Here is a 22437-nt window from a genome sequence, read left to right on the forward strand (position 1 = left end):
TCTACAGAGGCTCATAGATGCATTATTTTGAGAACCATGTAAATTGTAATCCATCTGACCAAATTTTTATTGTATACCTTTTTGACAAATAGACATTCAAAAGAAAATAAAGGCAACTACTTGACATTTAGCTACATGCCATGCAAAGATACAGAACCAATTTTGTCTTAGTAAAAGAGACCATACTATTAAGATGTGTGTGGCCCTTTGAAGAGTTTTAAAATGGATGCCTATTTTCTGTCACAATGAAGTACAGATATTATCTTTCAACCTTTCAATTGTCTATATTCTGAGTTCACAATTCAATAAACTGTGACGTGATGTGCCGGATCTGCCTTCTCATTTTGCCTTCTACAAATGAATCCTGTTAAAGCCGATTGTGTTACTGGGTGGGTCTACCACTGAAACATAGAGTGGGGGGCTGGAAACAGCATAGCACTGCCTCTATTACACATTTCTTGATGATTGTTATAGACAAATTCCATTCAGCTGGAAATTGTGTTCCTGTTACTTGTCTGATGCTTTGTAGCAGTGATCAGCTGTTAATGATCTGTTAATAGTGGATAGCTTTTGATTCATGCTATATGGAATCACTCACACCTCAGTGCTTTGATCAGGTGTCCAGGGCATGCCATATCACTTTACCACATGGGGTGTGACAAAATATGCTCTTGAATTTAACCACTATCTTGTAGTCATTAGACACCCTGGCCGGCCAGTGCTGACAAGGAGCTGTGCTTTTGGAAGTAACCAGTCTGCTCTCTCTCTCTCTCGCTCTCGCTCTCGCTCTCTCTCTCTCTTGCTCTCTCAACTGAGGAAACAACATGATGGTGCAGATGTACAGGTGTTTGGCACACTCTAATAGACAAGGAAAGTCCTTGTATTGTCTGGTGTAGATTTAATTTTGTTTAGATTATTTACATTATTATGAATCAGTTTCAACCAAAGGATTGATGGATTTGTACTATCCTTTGGATAACTAATACTGCCCTCTAAAGTAACCTGATAGATATTTCCTGAGAGAGTGACACAATAAACCAGAATTTTCCATTGACTGAGCCCAAACTAATTGTTTAATATATCCCTGAGATTATTATGGCTGATTTTACATGTTGGATCTGTAAAATGGAATGCTGTAATCAGTTATTTGCACTTTAGATGTCAGTTTAAACTTTTTAAAATATAATTCTATTCGATTTTAGACGTACTATGTGAATTATGTTGTTAGTGTTAACTGACAACTGCCTGACAACAGACTATGCATGTTGCCCAAAGGGTGTATCCTGGCTAATGAATTGAATTCAATTTATTTTAATTACTTCTCTCTGAATAGCTGTGAGGGATAACCAATGTATGTTGGAGAACAACAGAGCAGATATTTCTCAGGGTGTATCTTCCGACATGACCTCTATCCTGCATGCCATCTAAGTTCAGGCTATTGTATCTGAATTCCCCTATTCAATCCTTGTCTGATAACAAATTAATCTCCCTTTCTTGCCAATTTCGTTGTGCAAAGCAGGTCAATAGAAAACCATTTACTTTTTTGCCTTTCTTTGGATACTGGTGAATCTTTGTTGCTGAATCACCAGATCTGTAAGGGAGGTTCTGCCATGCTCTTTGTCTCAAGGACTGCCATGTTCCTTGTCTTTTGTTCTTTTCAACAAAAAATAAATCTGCTTCTCTGCCGTGCTGTATCAGCTATTTTCTATTAACCTGGCTGTTATAGGGCCATGGTTGAAGCACATGCGGCCACTGCCTCAACACTATATTGCCCATCCTCCTTGGTAGATTCTGGAAGTATAAAATGTTTTAAATCACAACTTATGATGCCTACAGTACTATGTTATGTGTGTTAAGTATGGATACTTGGATATCAGAGTACTGTACAGAACAGACTTCTCATAATTAGAGGTTCTTACTCAATAACTGAATAATTCTGAATAATACTCATGTGAATTTGTATTTGTTTAGAGAGTAAACTATGTATAAAGAGGATAATGGTATTGTCTGTATAGGGTGTTTTTAATACAGTAATCTGTATCTATTTGTTAATGGGTATTGGGATTTGGGTTCAGACAGCATGGTGGTCATGAACTAAGCTCCAGTCAGTTTTCCCCAGGCCCAGGGTATTCTTATTGCAGAATTGGAGGGGTTTGGGTACAATTCATAGCAGGATTGTGGAAAAGTGCTACTTGTCAAAGCAAGGGACAATTGATACAGCGCTGTGCCTAAATAATGTGAAAAAATGTACTGAGTTTTGGTTTGTGGTACATCCTTTACCTGCTGTAAAATGTGATTACCATGCTTCAAAGATGCACACGCATCTTAAAGTCCTTTAGATGAGAATTTGTATTTCATCTCACTGTTATGATCAATCAACAGTTTAAAACACTTCCAAATTAAATGCTGTTATAGCAAATGAGCAGAATCTCCTTGTAAAGCATACAACTCTTAAACAGTTCAGCGTGAGACAATTTAGCAAGGATTTGACACTTTGGATTTGGTTGCTGTGTTGTGCCATCCTGTGTCTGGTTATTTTTTCTCGAGCTTAAAAGAGTGAAATGGGTTCACTGTGTACTATTAGAACGAGTGTGCTGTTGTCTAAATGAAGCTTGTATTGGCCCTGGCCATGTGCTCGGTGGGCCTGCTTTGTCCTACTCAAGGCCGACTCCATCTCGCCAGTCTGTTTATACGACTAGGCTTACGGACACATGTTGATATATCAATAAACTCTGTCCCAATGAAAAATAACCTGTGGAACTGTTTTAAGCTTGACTGGTTCAAGCAGCCAATAATGAATTACTGAGCTGAAACAAAAATAAGACCTCATCATATCTTTGTTGCGTTCCCCTGTAAATTGTAATTATATTTTGAGGATATCTGTGAAATGAAGAATTGTTGATAGCGAGAGCACGTCATCCCCATGTGTAGACACGAGAATATTGATTGAAAAACGACTACTGTGAAAATAAATTGATATTGAGTGTGCAACTTCTTTAGCGTGTTAAGAACAGGGCAGTATTAGATGAGGCTGACAGTAAGACGAGGGACCTGTAATTTTATACATCTTTGGTCTGATCCACTTCCCAAAAATGCTATGACAGTGACAGTGGTGAACATATGAGGAAATAAATGTATGACAAAAACAACAGGGAAGACCCACTTGACGCTGTCAGTTGATCATTGGAATGAATTTAAAAGAGGTCCACGGTAGTAATCTAATACAGTTGATAATGACAGATTGTCGCCCGCACCGATAGCTAATGTTGTTTGTGAGAATATACCTGCCAAAAATGACACATCCCATTCAATGTTCTTTCGGGCAGCGGGAAATCTGAGCGTTTACTGGTGACAGAAAAGGGCAGCTCAGGAGCACTTGTGATGAAACAAAGCCAGGTAGCTGTCGCTTGCACAAACAGGCCTGCATGTAATTCTCTTCGCACGTGGTGTCTTATCAGACGAGACTTTCTCACTCAGACATGGAGCATCTGTGAAATGAGTTGAATTACGAGATTTTAAAATGTTTGGGTCTCATCGTATTTCTTCTGTCTGTTGAGAAGTCTTTTAAACAATACTCTGTGTGAATACAACAAAATAAGACAACCATTGTTATAAAAATACAACAGTAGATACATGTAATAAACAGTCCTCTAATCAAAATAAAATACATTAAAACCAGGTAAAACTAACAATCCTAAAAACGTTTAGAACTGCAATGGTTGTTTGAATGGCCTTTGTAAGACTTAAGGGCTGTTAGAGAGAGAAGGAGAGAGAGATAGATAAGTGAGTGTTCACTGCAGGGTTGGCGCAACAATGACTGCTCTGAATGCTTCAGCATCAAGCCCTTGGTCAAATTCATACACACTAGACACATGCGCTTAGACTAAGTTAAACCATTGTCACCAACAGCCTCTCACGTCTGCCTCTCTGTGACATTACAAAAAACAGCAACAATTATTCATATTTTCATTTATGATTATGTTTCTTGTTTCAGACGGTGCATTTCAAAACCACTCCAGGCTGCGGACACCCCCTCTCCCGCTCTCCCACTCTCACTCGCCCAATCACCAGCACCATGCGGCCTCCATCAACTCTTTGAACAGGGGCAACTACACACCCCGCAGCAACCCCAGCCCTGCCCCCACGGACAGTTCTGCCCCACCAGAGGGACCAGTCAGTGGGCAAGACTCAGGCAGCGCCCAGGATAACTGGCTGCTCAACAGTAACATCCCCCTGGAGACCAGGTACTGTAGAACCCTGACTGGGCCCAGTCCTGGGACGTAGCTCACCTGACACCACACCTAGCTTAGTGAATGACATCATATCTGGCCTCTGTTGAACCAAGTTGTTGCTATTAAATGCATCTTATCTTTTTTAGTTTGTTCCATGTTGAATTACCATACTGTTACTGGGGCATGAAAGGATCTATCCCTGTGAGGGGGAATGGCCGACTGTACAGTACAGTACAGTACAGTACAGTACAGTACAGTACAGTACAGTACAGTACAGTACAGTACAGTACAGTACAGTACATATTGTATAACATGATTTATTGAGAAACACGAGAACATTTTGAATTTTTGTCTAAAAGTTAGCAATCTTGGTCAACGCAATCCTGTCAGTAACGACTATGGAATTTTGTCTACTGTGTAATTAAAATCAGGGTGGAGCTCTAAATAAAACTATACATTCAGTTACCAAAGAGCAGGTTGCATATATATATATATATATATATATATATATATATATATATATGAGAGAGAGAGACAGAAAGAGAGAGAGATTAGATTAGAGATATATATATACTATGTGGCTAAGTTTTTTTGCAATGAAACCATAATTGCCAGGGAAGTATCTGACTTAATTAGTCAAATCCAGCTCCAGATCTCCTGTCTCCTTCTTCTCCACAATCAGTGATGCGGTCCAGTCAACAGGAAAATGATTGTTAATTTCAGTTGGTGGATGGACAGTTAGTGGCGTAATGACTGATTAAACGTTCTATGGCTCCAGAGTTAATCCCATACAGGTATTCCCAGTGGAGCAAAGAAACAGATGGCAAGAACAGAGGATTTGCCACAGGAGATAGTGCTGCAGAATCCACATAAATTAGGCATGGCCAAGGATGAGAAAAAATATCAATTATTAGAATTCCACAGATAAAACTGAAACCATTAGTAATATCCACAAGGGCCCTGAAACATCGCCTGTCACTTCAACTTAGTTAATAGCATTATAATGGCCTTCTCCCCTCACTCTTGTGAAATAGAATGCCCCTGATAAATCCCTTGCTTGATGGGCTTATCCAAACTTGTGGATGGAGGGGTGCCAGGATTTGGCCTCTATTTCGACAGCGCCAACACTCTCTAAAGAGTAGGTGCTTGTCTTCTCCCTCTTCAATTAAAGTTGAATGACTTCCCTACGGAGTGCAGGGAGGCCTGTGAGACAAATACACCGACCTCGCTATGGTCCTGGAGCGACAATGACCACAAAAACAAAGCTTTTCTCTTGTTCCATTGAACGTGTTCAGCCTGCCCATTGCATGATGTGGACGGTTCATTTCTCCATTGCATTACCTCAGTCTTCCCATATGGAACAGTGCTATCACAGTGGGAGTGCACAATGGCAGAAATGAGACACGTGCATCGACAATCTTTATTGGAAATACTATTTTATAAGTCATGTAGGAGCAAATTTATTGAATATGAAACAACAAATCTAAGACGCTGTAATGGTTAGTGATGTATGATTGAAAGTTTGATGTAAAAATCTAAAAAGTAATACGAAAAGTTAGTGAATTGACAGTGATGCATTGTTTTCTTTTAACCTACAACTACAAAGGAACCAGAATACTCTAATGTTTATCAGAGAAGAGCAAGACGTTTGCAGAGAAGGGCAGGGGTCATACAATACAAGGTACGGGAGAGTCCAGTGGGAGGAGCAGGAGAGATACTTCAGATGTCTTTTTGTCTCACAACGTTGTAGAATTCCATCAGGGGTTTGGATGTCATTGGTGTGTGAAGCCTATGTAGATTTCCATTTGTTGGTTGTTAATGTTGTGTGGTAATCATACTCTGTCTCTGGCATGCATGGCTCACTCATCACCTCATCTCCATCTCTCCACCTGTGAACTGTAGAAACATAGCAAAGCAGACATTCCTAGAGACTTTACAGGACAACCTTATTGAGATGGACATTCTTGCATCAGCACGGCGTGATGCTGCATACAATGACGGGTATGTTGCATGTTCGCTATCTGGCTGTCGTGAGTAGTAGGACCTGCTTTGCCATGATTTTTTTTATTTATCATTTAGCTCCATCAAACATCTTATTTAGAGGTACTGTCGATAAAACTAAACTTATTGACGCATGCTGACAAACACGTTCATTCTGTTTTCCTCAGGGAGTGATATTGAACACATCAAAAAATGTATGACGTGCTCTCCTTGACACATAATATTGTTTTAGAAACCGACAACACAATGTGGTCATGTTTTTTCCTGCAGTCGGCAACAGGATATGCCCTACAGATTTTTCCTAGACAAAAAAAGAATGGTTACAGTGACTTCCCACATCATACGGTGCATGGTGACATTCAATCACATTCATGCCACAATCATTTCTAAGCATCCCATAAACTTGTCAGTAAAAGAACCTTGACAACACTGCCTCCACCACTGTATTTGAAGGGATGATCATGAGGCTGTTGGGCATGTAGGTCTACACATGTTTTATAAGAGAAGCAGCCATGTATTTCAAGGGCAAAACAACACCCTCAACCCTCATGCATCAGCTAAATACACCTGCCTCTGGATACATATGACACATAGTTGCAGTAAATTATAAGTCACTACAGAGGCATGAATTAACAAGGGCCTGCTGTGGTCGCAAGTCCTGTGAATTAGATTTGATATTGATTCACATTTTCGATTCGACAACCCACTGTGTCTCGATTTTTACTTGCATAGCAGAAAGAGTGGCCATGGCAACAGCAGTTCGGAAACAGAAATACTGACCAGTGTAAGGGACTGCTGCACTCCATGACTATGAAGTGTAGGATGTAAGAATGGATGTCTCCATGGACCTGAGGGTTTTTTAATGAGACTTTATGAGTTTTAAAGAGAGAGCATTTCCTTTTCAGGCACTTCCTGTTTAAGCCGGGTGGGACATCACCAATGTACTGCACAACATCACCAGGTTACCCTCTGACCTCCAGCACCGTGTACTCCCCTCCCCCTCGCCCTCTGCCCCGCAACACCTTCTCCCGGCCGGCCTTCAGCATGAAGAAGCCCTACAAGCACTGCAACTGGAAGTGTGCAGCCCTCAGTGCTATCCTCATCTCAGTAACGTTGGTGTTCCTGCTGGCTTACTTCATTGGTGAGTCACCTCTATTACCCTCACACACCAGGGCAGACACCTCCAGCTAACCTCCCTCTATCTGCCAGCAAAGGGAAAAGTCCATGGACCATTATGTTTCTGCTATTATCCATTTTAATAGTCTGGAAATCTGCACTCTGCCCACTATATGAATATGATTATATAGGGACTCGTAGATGGACTCCTCATCCGTACACCTCATCAGGAATAACATTATCATTCTTGGATTGGGATGGCTACATTTGCAGAGACCACCAGGATGGTTCCCTGCAGCTGTGATTAAGGAATAGATCATAAATTTTCCATTCACATTGAATTGAAATCACATTTCATTACAATGCTCTACATTTTTTACATGCAGTGTATCATCACATATTGTCTATGACAATGTGGTCTTTCACAAAATGTAGTTTATTTTAATGTCACTTTGGTATCTGTTGTTCTGACCTTCAGATGTGCCCCTATCTATCATTCACTCTTTCACGATGGTATGTTTTCAGAGTGACTGCAATTGTGTTTTCTTAATGAAATAATTTGTTATCCAACAAAAAACATTGTATCAAATATGTACATGGTCATAGTTCACACAGACTGCATTCATCTGTGCAAAACTCGTATAATGCACTTCCGGATCTCTTTTCATTGACAGAGTGGTCCTAGTAGTACATTTAAGATTGTGTTTCAGTGTTGATTCAACCAACAAAAGTCTGTTACTAGCTGCTAATGGTAACACATTATTCAAGGGATGGATTTTCATAAGTTGGGTGGGCCGATCTGACATTATCAATGTGATCTTGCTACAGATATGGTCTAGATACAAGTCTACTGTTTGTGAACTGGCCAGTAGCCAAGAACCCTCACCAGCCTAGGTGCTTAATCACTTCATATAATTACAATCCCCCAAAATCAAACCCGCTCCCCACATTACCACACCTAAACGTGTTGGAAATCAAACCACACCCCAAGATCTGGATTTTACAATCAAGAACAAGAGCCATGTTTAATTAAACGCTGATGAGAAAATATATTTAATTTGTAGTGCAATTAATTATTGAGGCCTGTAATTGGAAACTCCGGCTGAGTTGTCTAATGAACCCAATTAAACCTCATGACAGATGTTTGCAGCATGGTTTTGCCTCAGTACAGCTTTGTAAAATAGTTCATTTTGAGGGTGGAAAAAGTTGAGGGGCGAAAGATTGCGCTATTTTCTCTGCGGTGGCCTGCTCATTAGCACATTAATTATGCAGTTATCCTTTTAAGGTCATCAGTTTCCTCCTGTGTTCACTTCCATTCACACTGGGTAGTGTGACAGCCAGGTATGGCATGGTCCTAGCATATTTCTGCAGAGAGCAGAAATTACAGTTACAGTAGTTGAAAACTATATTTTATGTTTCATGTTAGGCTCTTGTGTTTTTGTAATTCAGCATGTACTTTGCTCTCCATCACATCTCTGAACTATTCAGTCAATATTCTGGTACAATCTTCGTTTGTTTGTTTGTTTGAGAATTCCAATGGGAGTAAACGTGATTGAGTGATTGACTCTGTACTACATGTACAAATGTATTCCTCGGTTGTGTGTAAGAATAAGTGTACTCTCACTGAAAATGATTAACAGATGGAGGATGTGCTGTGGATGACAGATTTTAATTTGGTGGATTTATCTGCTCCTTTCAATCCAATTGACAAATTATTCATCATTTTTGATAAACTGACCAACAGTCAGTAACCAATGTAACCTGGAAAAATACAAACAGCGATGCAGTCATCAAAATTGTGAAACAAAGTTTCTGTCCTGCACACACTGTGATCTACTGGTATCTCTGTGTCAAATAATTGCACTCCCAGCGTCTTTGATATGTCGGGTTTACATTATTAAATCTTGTCAGTTATTACAGGTAGTGCTGTTTCTTACCGTTTCTGTCAAGAGGGTGATTGGACGGAAAAGCAAAGCAGCGTTACCATTGATTGGTTGTTAATTAATGTATTTCATGCTCTCAACTGCCTTTGAAAAGGACTGTACATGGTATCACAGTATAACAAATAGCAGAGTCAAAATATTCCTTCAATATATACGTTCATTATTGCTAGGTCAATTAGAGCTGTGTACACATTGTAAAAGGCACACAAAGAAAGCTGGTTTGCACAATGGGTACCATGTGTAAAATAGGTGTAAAAGTAATTAGGTGGATAATGAGCGACTGAAGGCAGCCACATTCAACACTCATTCATTCAAGTGTCTAAAAGGGATTCATTAGCCATATGCTTGCTAATGTGCTCGGTCCACTCACTGAACGATAAGAGAGGACAGCATTCTCATGCCAATGCATCTATTTTCAATTGCCCGTTTTTTTATTTGGGATTTTACAGTGTATTTTAGAGGCAGAAAATGAGGGAGACAGTAAAGAGTTCTGTCTTTTTTTTATTTTTTATCATCCTTGCTGCTTTTGAAGTGTAGTTGAAGAGCTGCCTTGAACAAAGGGGCCCAGGAAGACTGGCAGAGCACACAGAAATGGGCATGTGCTTCCTAAGGGTGGGTGAGAAGTCCTCTCCTACTTCTCCACCCTAATTGGCACATGACATAGCCCAAGTCCAGCCAAGTGATAAGCAAAATAGGGCACAGCATGTGCTCTGAACCAAAGGAACATCTTGCGAAGTCCAGGACAGCGACAGGTCAGTGGCCTGGCTCGAGCAGAGATGTTATCTGTCAGTGCCAATGCGCCTCTCATTAGAACCACCTTGTTATTCCAACAACCAGTCCTCTGTTTGAAGCCTGACGCCGCCACCCCATTATGAAGCACACAGAGTCTTACCAAAGTTTGTGAAGCTTGCTAAACAAATGTCAGAAGGCTCTCTCCTGGCCTTGCTTCTGCACTCTGCATATCACAGATACCAAGGATGCGCTTGAGTAAATCATGAAGGGCAGAGAGACTCTAAGTCATTCTCTATTAGAGGCCTTGGGGACAGTCGGGATGGGGTTGGATGAACAATGGGCCCGCAGAGAAGTGATTACTCGGACACTTGGAACGACACCCCCGCCTGGTGTCTTTGATGCGATTGTTCTTTTAGCGGCATACAAGCAAACGTTAGCTCCCTCTCTTGTTCTCCAGCCCATGTAGAGCTGTAAATTTTAAAAGAATGTCTCTTCCAGAGCCTACAGTGTGACAAACTCAGCCATCTGTCTCTCTGTGCTTCTGTCCTCCTCTGACACAGTCAATTCCACAGCTACCGGAAGTGACGGTGGGATGTATTGAAACAAAAGATGACCGTTCATTCTTTATTGCAAAATGTCTGCATGGCCAGATCATCTTTCGTTTAGATATTTAGAAAAAATCGAATGAAAGTATTAGGCGGAGTGTAAGTCTCTAATATGCCCATGATTAATGAAAGGGTCTCCACTGGAAAGAGCCAATGTATTCCATTCATCACAACTAGACTTGTCTGATCTGCAGCCTGTCAGATTCACATGATGGTTTTTAACTGCCAATTTGAAGCTAATGCTTAAGCCTAGACAAGCAAATGTCCTTTAATTTATAAAGGATTACTGAAACATAGGAGGAATGAATGACTTCTATGCATGAGTTGTTGATATGATATGTAATTTGCCCTTGATTTTGTTTTTCCTTGTAATTATGAGGTTGCTCCTAGCTCAACACAGACGTTTCATGGCAATGTGCCATTTCTTAATAAGTTGACCAGAGTTTATAGGCATTTTTTTGGTGCTACACCGTAGGCTACACATCAGTGAGTCATGCAACACTTCCAGTTAATTAATTACAATAAAGCAAACTCAGCATAATAAAATATATCATGATACTATAAACATTTGACAGAGTGAAGATTCTCTCTTCACTTTTATGAGTGGAGCACAAAAATAATTATGCCTTTTAAAGTATGTTTTTCTAAAAGTCATCAGTTGGTAGTTGAGATTTCAGATAACTTTGAATTTGTTATGTTCTCTTTGAAAAAAAATACTTAATCATCAATAAAAAAACATTCTAGGAATCTATCAAAAGTCAGTTTTACTCTTTCAAACTTGCTGCTAATTCCACTTCCATATCCTATATTTGTAAGTGGTTGTTATTTATTGGAAGAGCTTAAAAGAAATGCCAAATTGGTCAAACAAAATCGGTATGGCCTCTCTGAGGCATTTTCTGCTGACGGTTGACTTCCAGACTGACTTTTGCCTGGCTAAGCTGGTCGTGTCTATTCTCTAGTTGGTGATCTATCATGGTCAGCCCATCCTACTCTGCCCTGCACTCCATTGTCATTGTCCCAGAGGGCATTTCTTTTGTTGACCTTGTAAAATATCAGTGTGTCTTCTCCATGTCTGCTCACTCCCCACCACCCCTGCGACTGAATGCTTTCCTTGTCTCCCCGGATGTTGGTAGGGATTAGTATGGGGATGAGAAGAACAGCAGTGCCCTTGGGGTTAAATATGTCTGGGTTGGAGTGGCACAGCAGACCCTGTCCCCAGAGTTCCATTCATGCCCTGATATTACCTGCTCAGCACTTCTCGTCATTAACCATTAAACCCCCTGTATTGTTGTGTCCTTTGATGTTGTTCTTTCAGTGAGAAGCCATACTCCCACACAGCTGTCAGCTTCTTAGGGCATCTAATAAACATACACACCACCAAATATATTGATGTTTAGAAAACGTTTTTTATTTTTTGATCCGATATTGTGGCACAGATTAGTTATTGTAGAACACAAGTATTTCAAAGCATATCAACTTCAAGTTTATTTAAGCATATACAATTAAATATTTCGAATAACTGTACCTTATTGTCTTCTCCCAGCCATGCACATGTTTGGTCTAAACTGGAGCCTACAACCTATGCAGAGACAGATGTACCAGCTATTGGAGGACAACACCAGTGGCTTGCCTTTACCCACTGACCTGAGCCTTCCCCCGCTGGGCAACACAGGTCTGGAGCTGCCTGACCGCCGAGGCAAAGACGACGGTAAGCTCCTGTTCAGCCTCACGCTGTCGAGGATGACTGTGAAAATGATAACATTTTAAGACTTGATATGTTTTGTCTGACTAGGGGAGCTTCTTTGCGGTTTAATGTTTTGTAAGTGATAAATTGTTTGATCCTCAAACTTGAAAATGAAATGGTAAAAGTTGACACTGCATTTTAACACAGTTTAAAGTTTTTCATAACTTTTAAGAAAACAAATGGCATTTCAGAACTTCGAACCAAGTTCCCAATGATTTATCATCCGGCTCAACATTGTGTCCATTCTCTGTGGTGTGCTGTGAGATCTGCATTGTAATCCAGTGCAAGTTGCTGTAAGTGGGAAAGTGTTATTTGTTCCTGGAGGGGGAAAACAGACCAGCTTTAGGGACTGAGTATCCTGGGGTTGCTGGGGGATTAGACACTCTGTCCCCTTCAGAACGGATGTGATCCTTTCATCTTCCAGTCTGGGCTGCCTTTCCTGGCAGCTGAAGAAAGCATGTTCTAAACCCCTGGTACCAACTGCGCCACACTCTAAAAGTTTACTCTCCTCAATACTCAAACAAAACCGTCTCACATTTAACCATGTGATTTGCCATAGGCAGCCGACAAAAGGTGAGAGATCAGGGCATTACCATATAGATGAATCCTGGAGTTGTCGTTCTCGTTTACCAGATGGCAGAGTGTGTGTAGCTAAGAACATGGCCCAGACACTGTAGAGCTTAGACCCTGAGTGACAGCTGCAGCTGAAGGGAAATCAATAGCCATGGCTTTCTAATTCTGCCTTACAGTGTACCGTTGTCAAGAGAAACACTGCTGATCAATCTTAGGTTTCACAAAGGTGATGCGCATTGCTTCTCCAATTCGCATATTATATAATTCCCAGAGGAGTTGTCCACCTTAACAGCACACAGACTGAAACAATTTATTTGCCCACGAGTCCTATTATCAGGGTTTAATGATTTATGTAAACAGTTGATGAACAATGGTAATGTGCTGCATAAATACACCACAGACATGTGGACCCAGTGCCACTTTGTCAAAACATTATGTAAAGCTTAGAAGTGGGAGGCAGTAGAGCATGTCCTGTCTTCCCTGATAAAACCCATTGCCAATGATGGACTTTTGAGGAGTCTGCCATCTGCTGTGCCACGTGTAACCCAATACCGTGTCTGCCACCAAATCCTAGGGGTTCAGTTGTGTGAATGTCTGCTTTAGTAGACATCACTGCTGAAATTGGCCCATCTACATGGGCAAGCAGATGTTGGTATTTCTACTGGGTCCAATGGAAGACACATTATGGAGCATATGGAGGTTTGAGCAGCAAGGCCTGTTTGCTGTTACCTGAGTGGGTGGCCTCTCAGAATACCATTAGAAGCTTCTTGGCCTGGCATGGGCAATGCTTTCACTGGCCGATTGGTCAGAAGGGTCATTTTTCTTGTCTGTCAGTGATGTGATTGAAAATCAGTGAGATAGTCAGACCATCATGCCTCAGCAGAGTGACTCCCTCTGCCCTCCACGCGGAGGATTAATGGTTCCATCTCTTTGACTGATTTACTCTTCTTGTGATGCAGGCAAATTGGACAGCTTGTTCCCAGACGACAGCTTCATAGACATGGGGGAGATTGACGTGGGTCGCAAGGTCGCCCAGCAAATTCCTCCCGGTATCTTCTGGAGGTCTCAGATCTTCATTGATCATCCTATGTACCTGAAGTTCAATGTATCCCTGAGCAAAGACGCTTTGGTGGGGATCTACGGGAGGAGAGGCCTGCCACCGTCACACACACAGGTACATCATGTTGGATTTCCACCATGTCAAACTCATTCACAATCACAAGTAGGTTTAGTCAAGTAGAAAAACATAAATATTATGTCAATGGTGCCTTGTTTTTTCAAAATAAAATTTCCTTTAGATGCTGGTTTTTAGATGGTCAGTTTCATTGATGAATCAAAAAAAAAAAGAGTTGTGAACTCAGGAACTCAGGAACAGCAGGGCATTTTAATTTCCATGTGATCATGTACATGTAGGCCTGCAGTGAAGGAAGTCTGTCCTTGTAGGGATATGTTCGCATTGGTCTATGGTTTTAACTGAAGTTGAATGTTCATCTCATTGTACAAAGGGATTTTAGCCTGCATATACTTATAGCAAACGACATGGACGCCCAATTTAATGGATGCTTCTATGCAAAAGATTCTTTTTGTGTCCTCTCCCTATTTGACTGCAGAGTAAATAGTGATTTTTTGTGCTGTGACTGATTACACAGAGTGGCAGAGGAGTCAAGATTCCCAGCCCCATGTAGATGAGAATGAAAAGCAGTCTCATTGGTATTCATTGAGTCAGTTCTGATATGAGGCAAATCGGCCCAGATGTTATTTGAGTAAACAGTAACTTTTAATTTGTTTTTGCTTTTATCACTTGAATAGTTTGAAAGGAATGTTCCCTTCTCATATGTAATGTTTGGGTTGTGAAACGATGAAGACTCATCCAGACATCATGCACCAAATGTAGCCTGGGCCTCACTGAAATTATGACTTATTTATGCAGAAGGAATGGTTCTGCAGTGCAGGAGCCACTGTAGAAATGGTATAACTGGGCTGTAAGGGCCCAGCAGCACACTGTGCTTCATGTCACACTAATGGTATGTCTCTCTGTCTGTCTGTCTGTCTGTCTGTCTGTCTGTCTGTCTGTCTGCCTGCCTGTCTGTCTGTCTGTCTGTCTGTCTGTCTGTCTGTCTGCCTGCCTATCTGTGTCTGTCTGTCTGTCTGTCTGTCCACCTGCTTGTTTGTCTGTGAATCCAGTTTGACTTTGTGGAGCTGCTGGATGGTCGCAGGCTGCTGGTCCAGGACGTGAAGGGTCTTGAGGCTCCTATTGCTCTGCAGCGCAACCTGGTCCCTGTCACCACCCACGACACAGGCTTCATCCAGTACATGGACTCTGGCATCTGGCACCTGGCCATCTACAATGATGGCAGAGAGACAGAGACCATCTCATTTCTTACTGCAGCCATAGGTAAGAACCCTGAGCATGAGCCACTGCTGCCACGCAGAACATCAATACCCATAATGTTTCATAACACCAAGCAACAAGCAGCGCTCCATAGCAACCATACTCTGGTTTCTATGGAATAAGCCTCAGCAGATTTTTGTTGGATTTTACAACCTTGAAAAATAGGGGTTAATCAAGGTGGATTTTAATATTCAGAAATCGAAAAATGTATGCTCTTGAGTTAGAACCTTGAGTTGGAGATCATAATATACTCATTAGCCTGAGTGTCTTGAGCCAATTAGGTGTCGGGTTTCTGGGTTCCATTTGCATACAACTCAATGTATGATTGTGCCCTCCTGCTTGTGCCACTTTTGATCATAATATGATCCAATTTCCATCTACTTTTCATACATCAAAGAGATATCTCTTCTTTTTGACCAGCACTGGGCTGTAGCACCCAGCTCTGTTCCAGATATGTGTCCTTCCTCATGAAGGGAATTCCGTTTTGTACTGTCCTCTTTGTTCCCTTAAAGCGCCTTTGATTAGTGCCGCTGTATCGGCCTAGGTGTGAGAGGGCCCGAGGTGTCGGCTTTCACAGGGGTGGCAGCTGGGAGCTGTTCTCACATGCTCTTTAATTAAAAGCTCCTGGGCCAGAGTCCATCTGTGACAGGGGGCCATGCCAGGCAGCAGATCGATGGGAAGCTGTCCTCAACACCAATGCAACACCTGACTGGAGACAGGCAGAGATGTACTATGCCCCCCACTGTGCCAGCCACAGCTGTAATTCAATACGTAATATATTAGATATGACATGGGGAAGGAAGAGGTACAGCATCATGTTTACTCTTGTTTACTTCTCCTTGAGTTGGCGCGTGTTGGCCTCCTGTGGGTCTGGATCGTAGAGGACCAAACCGGAGTGCTATTTTTGTGCAAGGAGGGAGCGCCGACTCAGTCAGAGCCCGAGTTCTGCCTCTGTTCGTTTGGATCAGAGCTGATCTGCTCAGAGGAGCTCAGAGGGAGGCAGAGTAGACCTTTCTAAAATGGGTCGTTGGTTAAGTGCCCTTCAGCAGAAATTGAATCTCACCAACTGCCTGAATTGTATCGAGCCATGGAGGAACTGAGTTGACCTTCAAGCAGAGCTAGCTGGCTGTAGAAATGCTCCAATAACTATTCCGGACAGACTCAGAGACAGCTCGAACCGGGCCCTGCGCTTCACAGGGGTAACATCCACATTATCATTGCAATGTGTCCCTCAGCTAGTCCCTTCAAAGTAGTGGCTTGTTTCCAGTTTTCTTTGCTGCTTGTGTCATTATGTATCATCATGAATGGATTGTCGTTCTTCTCTTTAATCTGCACTACTCTTTATTGCTAGGATGTTCTCCTGCAAGGCAAAATGCTCTTTGACACAGTCCTTAAGAGCATCTAACCATTTATCCCTGCCACATGTTGCTCGGCTTCAGCCTGGGCATTGCATTCACACTTACATGCATCTCTACACACAAACACATGAACGCACACAGCACACACACATATTCTCCTAGGGCAGAAGCCCTGAGTGGAGACCCAGTGATACTGCCTCTTTCTCTGTATCCTGCTGATCACAGTTCCTCTCTCTCTCTTTACATGGCTGCCCATCGCTCAAAGAGGCTGGCTGTCCACTGAGACTGTGGCAATGCACTGATTAAACCTGCCTGCTGCATGATACTCTATCCTGTCTGACTGGGGGAGCTCACACAATAGTTTGCTTCCCTGATATGAGGGTCAATTAATTTGGATGAGGAGCTGGTTTAATCCATAATTTATTGGTTAAACCTATAGTGAATGTGTTCACTGAAAGTGTTCATGGTGGATCTCAGCAGGAATAGCAATGAACACCACAAAGCGATGCAAGCATTTACAATGAAAGTTGAAATGACAAAAAGGGCTGACATACTGTATCGTCCCTCTGTCCTTTAGGCTTAGGAATGAGTTATGTGTTAAATCTTACATCAGTACTAAGATTGCACTGAAAGGTGGTGGAATGCTTCATGTACAGCTGCAGTTGTCATAACCCAACCAGTCATCCTTTTGTGAGAGCAGCAAGACTCACACCAGGAATCATTCCTGCATAATTGTACTTCTGGGAGGAAATTCAAATGGCAAGCCCCTGCAGCTCTGAGCCCTGCCCCTCACTCACAGCTGCCCTGGCTTTGAGCAAAAACCCAGGCCTGCTAGTTAGATGTCCATGTTGGAAGCCATCAAAATCCCACCAAAATGTTGATTGCCTCGACTCTGCTAGGGGGTAGCCTCTCTTCAACTCGCTCGCATCTCTCCTCTCTCTCTCTCTCTCTCTCTCTCTCTCTCTCTCTCTCTCTCTCTCTCTCTCTCTCTCTCTCTCTCTCTCTCTCTCTCTCTCTCTCTCTCTCTCTCTCTCTCTCTCTCTCCTCTCTCTCTCTCTCTCTCTCTCTCTCTCTCTCTCTCTCTCTCTCTCTCTCTCTCCTCTCTCTCTCTCTCTCTCTCTCTCTCTCTCTCTCTCTCTCTCTCTCTCTCTCTCTCTCTCTCTCTCTCTCTCTCTCTCTCACACACACACACCAACATTAGAAAGCTGAAGCTGTGGCCGAAGCACACATCAACACCCTCTCCTTCACTGTCCATCTTTTTGCCCCCACTTGCTCTCTCTCTTCCTCTCCCCCTAATTCCCCCTCTCTCTATTTCTCGGTTGCATCTTCCATGATGATTGAGTCTCCTGAGGAAAGGGAAGCAGCAGCTATGGCTTACATTTCGAGCCCTTTGTCAACCACAAACGTGTCTTTGTTCCACAACTTCTGCCTAGGAGCAACCACAACTTGTAGACTGGTGAACAAGAGTGTATATTTTTCTGCTCCATTTTGTGTTTAATTCAGCGAGCATCATTTTTCGGATTCCATCTGCAGTGAGTAGCAGGAAAAATATCTGCCCATGGCTCTGTCACATCAAAACATACTCCTTTGAAAGAACATGCTAATGGAATGTAACAAATTACAAAAATTGACACAAAGTGTGTGAGTGGGAATAAAGATGGTGGAAATGCAGGCAATAACCTGGCATGTTTGTTCAGTTGTTGTTGTTAGTTTTCTCACACAGGATATAAATGTGTACTAAGCCACTGTTGAACAGAATGCTGTGGAGGTCATGCTGATTTACAGACTGCTGTGGTGGTCATGATGACATGGAAGCTCATCCTTTCATAATAACAATTATGTTTTTGGAAAGCTTCTAAACATATCCATCGCGGCTTAAGATTTGTGTTCATCATTTTGATATTTTGTTTATAATAAAAATTATGTTTTTTTAGAAAGCTTCTAAACATATCCATCTCAGCTTAAGATTTGTGTTCATCATTTTGATATTTTGTTTATTTTTTGTGTATCTTTAATTGTATCATTAGTTATAATATGGTTAAACCACAAAAAATATGTTTGTTTTTACAGACTCCATAGATGACTGTCCCAGTAACTGCTTTGGTAATGGAGACTGTGTGGCAGGAACCTGCCACTGCTTCTTAGGGTTTAAAGGACCAGACTGTGGAAGAGGTGAGTGTTCCACAAGCGTTGTGTCAGAAGCAGAATAGATGCAAACAGTGCATTGTATGGTTTTCTCCAGTAACAGTTCAATGCTTTAAAGGGTAAAGTCAATACACCAGTGGTCTCTACAGTTTGGTTCTTGAGCTAGGCTTTGTCATTTGATCATTTCCAGGAGCAAAAATACATAGATTACAATGGGCATTCATATTATTTGACTGTGAATCATGTATTCATTACTTTGGCCAACACTGCGGTTGTGGTCTTATGGTCTGCATGGTGATGAACTTCAGTAATTCAAATGTGGTCATGCATTTCTGAAATGTTGCCACACTGTGTAGCCACATTAGATTACTGTTTGTGTTTGGGAAAAGGCAAAAAATATTTTTGTTCCATTCTGAGACACTAGTGAATCTAATCTAAAAAAGAATATGTTGGCAGCACTTTCAACAGAAGAGTGCTGGTCAGAAGCTGTTTTGCATCGTGGTGTGAGTCACACTCTGATGGAGGCCTGGGAACACACATCCTGTGAAGCTACGCTTGGTAGATCCCATTCAAATGTTTGTGTGTGCTGTCTGTTCTTTTCAAAGCTGCCTGTCCAGTGCTGTGCAGTGGGAATGGTCAATACCTCAAAGGTCGCTGCATGTGTCACAGTGGCTGGAAGGGCTCTGAATGTGATGTTTCCACCAACCAGTGCATCGACATCACCTGCAGCAGCCATGGGACCTGCATTGTGGGAACTTGCATCTGCAACCCAGGCTACAAGGGCGAGAACTGTGAAGAAGGTGAAATAACAGTTTCTCTACTTTCCCTTTTTTTCTAAAACTTGTACACCTTTTCACACTTACACAATTCCTATCACCAATGCCAATGAAATGTGACATCTTCAAACTTGTTCCTGAAGCATGAACACATTGACAGTAAATGCGCACCAAATGTAAGGCACAGTTTTGTATTATGCATCAACCACTTCTCTGCATCTATAAGTAGAGTGAACACGATAGAAATAAGTTGTTTGAAACTCCACCCAATAGTATCCAACTCCTGACAGTTCTTAGATTACTCTTTCCTCCCATACATTATGTATGTATGGAGGTTCTATAGCATCCCATTAACCACACAAACAATTCCTTTGTTGTCTAAAATCCAATAAGCTGAATTTGCTGAGAGGCGAAGTGTGACTTTCTTCCATTAACATGTTAGCGATATCGGGCTAAAGCAGGGCCAGATAAGATTGAAGTAGCCATTGTGTTTGTCAGCTCTTGAAACCTCTCATTTCAGGATGAAAAATGACCCTGGGATTTTGATAAATGGGTGTTTCTGACATTCATAGGCCCCCATTCTATTTTGGTTGGAGCACTAGCCATAAAGAGTGGAGGGGAATGTGGACGAGGGCCCTTTAACATTTGCACCTTTCTTCCCCACGACCTTCAGCCATGATGATTAATTGCCAGGAGAGAGGGACTTGTCAGTTAGGTTCTGATCCTTGTGCCTTGTGCCCAAACCATCTGCTAAGAGGCGAGCTATCCTGTTTGTCTTATTCCAATGGCCTTTATACCCATTTCTGCCTCGGTAACGGGAAGTGTCCGTGGCATGGCCTGCTGCTCTCCATGACCATACAGACAGGGGCTGGGTTCCATTAACCATCTGTGAGCACAGGGAAGATTGTTAAAGCAGGACCATAAGACATTAGTCCTTGTCTGACGTGAAGCGGTATGCTCCCACAACTCTGGTCCCTAGGCTTATGGAGTACTTACTTATCAACGTGTCATGAGGCTATGCTCTGGTAACCTCTGCGGAATTGCTTGTACAGTATATACGAGGAGGATGATGCCGAAGTTCAGTATTTCCAGCAATTTGCCACCTGCTTCAGTCACAGTTATCTTCTTCAATTGACAGTGAATGGAAACAAACTGTTGTTCTCTTACTTACTGTTCACTTACAATTTCCTCTTGCGCCTTTCTTCAGTAATGTTTTCCATTCTGTCAAGGTTGCTTTACTAAATACAACTCCGAAGAGCACATCAAGCATGGTTTTCAATTTCGGCAAACATGCACTTGTTAAGGTGTCCTCTCTCTTTGGGAGGAAATCTCATTACAGGAAGGAGGGTGAGTGCCAGGAGGTGTGTGGGCTGTACCTGCCGGTTGGCGCACTGAGCCCCACTGTGAAAACCATTTAATTTACTTGTTTGTAATTCTGGTCCCTGGCTCTGAGGGCTTTAGGAGATGCCGGGCTTCCTGTCGTGTCAACTGGTGTCTGCCCTGAACAGTAAGGGTGGACATACAATAAGCCAACAGAGACTGAAAGCTGTAAAGAGTAGCTGGAGCCCTCTCTCTCTCTCTCTCTCTCTCTCTCTCTCTCTCTCTCTTCCTCTCTCTCTCTCTCTCTCTCTCTCTCTCTCTCTCTCTCTCTCTCTCTCTCTCTCTCTCTCTCTCTCTCTCTCTCTCTCTCTCTATCTCTCTCTATCTATGAAGATGCCAGAAGGGCCCTACGGGGGTGCGTGTGGGAGAGAGGGAGAAACAGCAGGTGACTGTGTCCCTGAATCTGTACACTTGGATCTCTTTCAGTGGATTGCCTGGACCCGACATGCTCAGGCCGAGGAGTATGTGTGCGGGGAGAGTGCCACTGCTTTGTGGGCTGGGGAGGTCCTGGCTGTGAAAGCCCTCGGGCCTCCTGCATGGACCAGTGTTCTGGACATGGGGCATTCTTGGCAGAAACAGGAACCTGCAGCTGTGATCCCAACTGGACTGGTCACGACTGCTCCACAGGTGAGTCACTGCTACTTTCACCACCAGTGGAAAAAACTGGCAGAATCAAGATCGGCTAGGATTCATGAGTAACAGACATGGTGTCTTATACCATAAGTTATTAGTTAATGGCATATATGACATTATTTTGGTATTTCCACCTTGATTGGCTACACATTCATCCACAATGTTCCTAGTGTGTCAAAAGCAGAAACTAGCATTATTGTCTTCAAATTCAGTCAATGCGATGTGCTTATATTTTAAAGAGGAACAAAATCATGTTTACGGACCAGATATTTTTGTCATTGCATATCTAGAACTTTAATACGCAGTTTTAGCTTAATATAATTTTCTCGTCACTGCTGAGTATTACACAATTAAGGTAACTAAGGTCCTCTCAGAACGAAACATTTGTGTTTGTGTTTAAAGAGATTGCGTCACATAAAAGCAGTCATTATTCTGATCACTGATCAGCTTGAGGTCGACAGCTGTAATTAAAGCCTGCTTAATTGATGGTGATTTTGCCATTTCCAAGTCTGTTTCCTTCCAGATGGCTTGATGCTAAACCGTTACATGGTTACACAGCAGTCCTAGAGAAGAACCAAGCACTCAGAGTGACGATCTTGTCAAAGACGTGGTCTAATGCAAGTTAATAGTACTGGCTTTTCATTAGGCTGTCTGCGTTCAGCTCTTTGCCACTGATGGGTGTCTCCCCTCTACAGGACGCTTCCATTTGTGTTCTCTCAGTCTGTGGCGACTCCTCACTCCACAGTGGGTGAAAAATAGAGGATTGTGATAAGATATACTCTTACTGGTATCTCTGCCAGAGCAAAG

The 22437-nt window shown here is 42.3% G+C and overlaps 1 protein-coding gene across 1 annotated transcript in view; it reads left to right on the forward strand.

Moving 5' to 3' along the window:
- tenm4 (teneurin transmembrane protein 4) overlaps positions 1-22437 on the forward strand; it is a 113397-nt gene that overhangs the window by 38502 nt on the left and 52458 nt on the right. The window contains exons 5-14 of the mRNA XM_047036567.1: positions 3995-4244; positions 5839-5913; positions 6135-6233; positions 7139-7374; positions 12173-12337; positions 13906-14120; positions 15131-15341; positions 18767-18868; positions 19447-19641; positions 21424-21624. Coding sequence (XP_046892523.1) covers positions 3995-4244; positions 5839-5913; positions 6135-6233; positions 7139-7374; positions 12173-12337; positions 13906-14120; positions 15131-15341; positions 18767-18868; positions 19447-19641; positions 21424-21624 — 1749 coding nt within the window. The remainder of the gene's footprint in view (positions 1-3994; positions 4245-5838; positions 5914-6134; positions 6234-7138; positions 7375-12172; positions 12338-13905; positions 14121-15130; positions 15342-18766; positions 18869-19446; positions 19642-21423; positions 21625-22437) is intronic.

This window comes from Hypomesus transpacificus, chromosome 15 (genome assembly GCF_021917145.1).
Source record: "Hypomesus transpacificus isolate Combined female chromosome 15, fHypTra1, whole genome shotgun sequence".
Taxonomy (NCBI): domain Eukaryota; kingdom Metazoa; phylum Chordata; class Actinopteri; order Osmeriformes; family Osmeridae; genus Hypomesus; species Hypomesus transpacificus.